At 49.6% G+C, this 5,723-nt stretch overlaps 1 protein-coding gene across 1 annotated transcript in view; it reads left to right on the top strand.

Annotated features, from left to right (window-relative positions):
* The window catches only part of Ulk4 (unc-51 like kinase 4), a 293,994-nt gene that overhangs the window by 43,867 nt on the left and 244,404 nt on the right, over positions 1-5,723 (top strand). The window contains exon 19 of the mRNA XM_028767390.1: positions 2,108-2,191. Coding sequence (XP_028623223.1) covers positions 2,108-2,191 — 84 coding nt within the window. The remainder of the gene's footprint in view (positions 1-2,107; positions 2,192-5,723) is intronic.

The raw sequence follows: 5,723 nt of genomic DNA on the forward strand, positions 1-5,723 counted from the left end.
GTGGTGAGGCGTTGTCTGTAGTTTCTGCACCTCTTCCCCTCCTGGATTTCCTTCATAGCACCCAACTCCATTTGATTCATTTATTTTCTTTAGTATCTGGTTCTCTCTGTGTTCTTTATTTAGCAATGTCTTGTCATGGCTGCATGACTGTTGTTTAGAAGAAGTTTCAGGTCACGATTCATGTTACTTAAGTGTCCCGTTGAGGGTTTGGGATACAGCCTAGCACATGTGGGACCTGGGGCTCAACCCACAGGGCCAGAAATGAATGAATAAATAAGCCAGTGAGTCCATGAAGAAATAAAGAGATGCAGATCTTGTATGCAGGCCCCTGAGGTGAGCAGGGAGGGAGTGAGGAGGCTAGAGAGACGTGGTGATGAAATGCCCCTTGGCCCAGACGTGTCTCCATCCTAAGGGTGCAAGGACAAGTCCCTAAGGTGTAAGATGGACACTTAGTCCACTCTGGTTTAAGCCAAGGGGATAGATGGAGAGTGAGTATCCCCAGGTTGATGAGGACAAGCCAGGGACAAGCTGAGGACACAGCTGCGGGTCTCTAAGGGAAGGGAGCACCACTGGGGCCAAGCTGAAGGGCTAAAGCACTCAACTCAAGAGAACACACTGTGTGGTGACACTGAAGTCACTGGTCACCTGGGGCTGGGAGATGGGGAAGTGGCTCAGTGGGCCAAGGACTGTCATGAAAAGTAAGGACCAGAACCTAGATCCCCAGAAGCCATAATGTCAGGCGGGCAAGCTGGCTCTGTGAGCTCTGGGCTCAAATGAGAGGCTCATCCTCAGTGTAGAAGGTGCAGACAAGAAAGATGGTAGTGTCACCCTCTGGCTGCCACACATACCTGAATGTATGTGAACACAAGCACACCACACAATACACACGCACAGCAGTGGCTGGTGGATCAGTAGTTGGCTTACACATTTTACTAGAAGTGGGGATGCAGTCAGGTAGAATGGTCTGAGGAGACCCAGAAGCCAGTAGAAGGTGGTTGTGTGAGGAATGAGGTAGCAGGAGACAGTGCCCCTGGTAGCCCAGGCTGGAGCCTCTGGAGTGGGAGACAGTGAGCCCACTGAGGTAGAGACGAGATTTAGTGGAGTGAAGACATTGTGTCTAGGAGTGGTAGAGGACCTGTGGGCCCGGAGAAGGCAGGATGGGAATGAAGCCACTGAGAGGAGTAGGGAACACTGTCCTGTCAGGACACTGGGCATGGGGAAGAGCGATACCTCCCAGCCTGTGTCGCAGGAGCAGAGTGGACTTGGTTATTTCTTTCTCACAGATTCTCTGAGGAGGGGAGAGTTCACAAAGTTGCAGGCGGGTCACAGGTTAGAGAGAGAGAAATAGAGATAGTTGTTCAGAGAAGCAGAACAGTCAGAGACTGGAGTTGTCAGTGCCCCAGGGTACTGATCTTGTGTTACTTGTGCCTCTGTGACCTGTGACTCTTGACTTGTGACCTGTGGCATCACCTCCAGGGACCCTGTTGTTTGACCTCAGGCCTGGAGAAAGCAAGTAACTGCCTCCTACAACCTCAGGCTTCCCAGCAAGGGCAGAGCTTCTGCCAGAAAGGGAAAGGATTTCAGGCTTTTGGTGAAGTGGAGAATTTTAGGCCATGTGACCCAAGTGCCTGGGGCAGGGGCTCTGGGGAGGAGGAGAGAGGGCTGGGGGCTGATGGACTGGGGTCCCCAGGGCCTCTGTCTTCATCTTTCCAGCACAGTTCTTCCTCCCTCTGCTTTTTGCTGCTGCTTGTCTGTTTAAGGGTTGTTAAAGGGAGAGTGGTCCCCCTAGCGTGAGGCTGCTGGAGCCCAGGCTCTTACTGTGGTAAGGGTGAATGTTCTGCATCTTCCTCTCACTCCAGATAACTGATACTGCTCTGTGGGTGAGGGCACAGCCAGCCGTGCGAGCCTGCTCAGCACGCTATGCAAATCCTGTGTGTGCCCATGGCAGTAAGAGGCCCCGGGTCAGGTCCGAAAGTCAGGTGCAAGTGGTGATTTCAGCGGGACCTGGGAAGCTTCAGATGTTGGATGCTTGAAAGTTATTTTCTCAAATGGTGACAACCTCTTGTGGCACTGACTTCTCTGTCTTTCCCCATCATCATTTTTTTAGGAAGAAAAAAATCAGCACTCCAGGGAATGCTGGGCTGTCCCCTTGGCTGCGTACACTGTGCTTATGAGGTGCCTCCGGGAAGGGGTAAGGTGCCTTTGTTGTCCTCTGTAGACCCAGTAACTGGAAGCAGTGCAGGCTGCTTGTCAACAGAGTGTTGCTCCTGAATTTAAATAATCTGGGCAAGCTGGTGTCCTCATTTATTTAGGTGCCTGGTTTAAAAGACAATAGGAAGTATGGTGTGGCCTGTCTTCTATACTATGCTATTAATTACCCTGCCTCTGTCTAAGATTATGCTATGACAGCCCAGCAGGCAGGATGTGTACAGAGCCCTCTGTGAGCCTGCCCGCCCTGTGATGTGCTTGTAGCCGGTGTTCTGCGCTCCATGCTGATGCCTGTCCCATGACTCCTTGTCTTGGAGTGCCCGTGTTACCACACTGTGCTAATAACTGATCTTGCAGGGTGGTGGTCTCTGTTTTCTTGGTGTTATCTGACAGGGGTCCATCCAAGAAAGGCCACAGGCTAAAGACATTAGTTACTACAAGAGTGAAAAAGACCATCAGGGTGAGTGGTTTCCTTCCAGTGTCATGTGGTAGTGGAGGAAGGTTCCAGCAGTGGAGGCAGCAAGCAGTCTTGGCCAATGTCCCATGGGTGTGAAGGGACCCCATAACCACAGCGGCTTGTATGAAGGAAAACACTTAACTAGAGCTGGCCTACAGTACAGAGGTTTAGTGCATTATTGTCACAGTGGGAAGCAGGGCAGCTCTCAGGAAGGCACGGCGCTGGAGAAGAAGCTGAGAGTTCTACATCCTGAGATCTGATGGCAATGGGAAGAGAGTGACCTTGGCTGGACTTAAGCATTTGAAGCCCCAAAGCCAGTGACACACTTCCTCAACAAGGCCACCCCTCCTAATAGCATCACTCCCTGGTGACCAAGCACTCAGATCTATGAGCCTCTGGGGCCATGCAAACCACCACAGCATGTAAGTAAAGTCTGAGCGTTCTTAGCCTGTAGGTCCTTTGTCATGATGTTGCATGTGGTGTGTGACATGGTGTATAACAGGGGATGTAACATGGGATCTGACATGAGGTGTGACGGGGATGTGACATCGTGATGTTATGGGGGTGTGACATAGATGTGGCATGGGGTGTGGCATGGGGTGTGATGGGGTTGTGACATGGGATATGATAGGGGTTGTGACATGGGATGTGACATAGGGTGTGACATAGGTGTGACATGGGGTGTGGCATGGGGTGTGATAGGGGTTGTGACATGGGATATGATAGGGGTTGTGACATGGGATGTGACATAGGGTGTGACAGGGGTGTGACATGGGATGTGACATGGGGTGTGGCAGGGGTTGTGACATGGGATGTGACGGGGTATGACATGGATGTGACATGGGGCATGGCATGGCGTGTGTTAGAGTGTGTGACATGGGCTGTGACAGGGATGTGATGCATCTTCATTTATCAGTAAGGGGAGAGTGTAGTCCTCAGCTGTAGCCAGGATCCATGCTCTGGCTCACTCAGGGCTTGGCCAGGACACGTGGTGGACACTGGGAACACAGGTGGAGAAGATGACACTCCTATGACATACTGGCCTGGCCTTTTGGGGAGACAAAATGAAACATGAGTGAATAAACTTGTCAAGGATGTAAGGGCCAGAAAGCAGGTGTGAGACCCGAAGTCCCAGGGTCCTCTACCAACAGTGAGCAGGAAGGCCTTGGACTTCCTTTCCTTCTCTCCTAAGTTGAAGTTATTGGCTCCCAGGAGATTTTTTTCCAGACTTTGTCACTGCTTTACTGCTGAGGTGGGAACAATGGGCCCAAGGCTAGGCTGGTAAGGATGTAAGTGTTTACAAAGCAAACAAGATCCAAACTATTTTAGTGAACAGTAGATACTGTGGACAGAGAGTGGGTGGAGGGAGTGAGGGTGTGGAGAGAATGAATATTAATGATTACCCACTCCTGGGGCGATGGGGGTTTTCTGGGACAGTTTAGAGAAGTGTCCTGGGTGTGTAGAGTCCTATTTGGACAGATAGAAGGTGGCACTCACTGTCTTCAGTGGGTAAATCTTTTTTTTTTTTTTTGAAAAAGAAAGAAAAATTTTATAGAACTGATTAAGTTACGTGCCAGATGGACAAAGCTACATTGAAATCTTAGTGAGAGATCTCTACCCATGCTTTTGAGTGATAGCCCATACCAGTTAATATCTACCAGGAAACGGATCTTAGCTGGTTAACATAAGTCTGTTAAAAAACTGGCTAGCAGGGCTGGAGAGGTGTCTCGGCAGTTAAGAGCGCTGGCCGCTCTTCCAGGGGACTAAGATTTAATTCCCAGCACCTACTTGGCAGCCCACACGTCTGTAACTCCAGTCCCAAGGAATCCAGTGCCCTTTCCCAGCCTCCACAGGCATCAGACACTCGTGTGGTGATGGGCACTCATGCACGCAAAGCATTCATACACATAAAAATAAATTAATTTTTTTTCACACAGGGGTTATAAACACAGAAAGGCAGAATATGGGGAAGGGAATGACACTGGAGTGTGGGTGATCAGGGGGAATACAGATATCATCAGAACCAGGTATCGGCTGGGTGAAGGTTCAGGGGACAAGTCACTATGACTCTGCCTATGACTCGTTTGTCCTTATCTAAGTTGGTATTGTCTGCCCAGGCTACCCATTTACAAGGTCTATGACTACTCAGGCTTGTAAATTTCCACAAAAGCTGCCTGTTTACATTAGCTTATAGCCATCTGTTTCAATGTTTTTCCACTGAGACCCAAGGCTTGGTGTTAGTATACATGTATGACAGGTCTATTGCTGATTTTAGGCCTATGGCTGATTTTAGGCCTTCAGTGGGTAAGCAGGGCTGCCCCTGACATCTCCTCCCTTCTCTAAGTATAGAAGGGCTGTGGCAATTCTAAACTTGCGAAAGTGGGGATAGAGGCCTGACCTCCAGTATTTGAAGGGGACCTTGTAATGGCTCCAGTCCCCCTGTCGTTGTCCAGTGAGGCATGAGGGCCATACCTGTCCCGATGTCTTTTTCCTGGAGAGGGGATACTTTTGACATCAACCCCTATGCAGTCAGACTTGTCCCTCAGGGAACCTAGGTAGATATTTTTATCTTTTATTTATATTCCCTTGCAGTGCTTAGCCTCACAGCCTAAGCAAGAATTCAGATCGCCTGACAGAGGGGGTTCTGGGTGGCCCCTCTCTGCTTGGTCTAGGGGCAGAAGTCCCCCCTTTTAGGTTGGGTGGAGATGGGTTTTGGAGACACCCTGTATAAAGTAACAACCTCATCTTGAGTCTCGTGGTCCTCCATAGCTAACTTATGATAATGTATCTGAATAGGTTTTGCTGCCAAATTATTTATCTGTTGTATCACAGAGTTAGTCTGCCTATTTGAGGGCCAGGGACCAGCAGAAAAAAGCAAAAAGAACCCAAATAATGGTCCCAAGATGGGAGGAAATAGGGTTGACAACCTTGGAGAGGCTGAAAACCAATTCTTGTACCAGCCTTCATCTGTCTCTTTCTCTCTCTGATTTTCTTAGGGCCTTCACTACCTGTTCCATGCTCTCTTTAACCCTCCTTGTCTTGACTATGTAAAGGCAAC

The sequence above is a fragment of the Grammomys surdaster genome, unplaced genomic scaffold (assembly GCF_004785775.1).
Source record: "Grammomys surdaster isolate TR1022 unplaced genomic scaffold, NIH_TR_1.0 172, whole genome shotgun sequence".
NCBI classification, from domain to species: Eukaryota; Metazoa; Chordata; class Mammalia; order Rodentia; family Muridae; genus Grammomys; species Grammomys surdaster.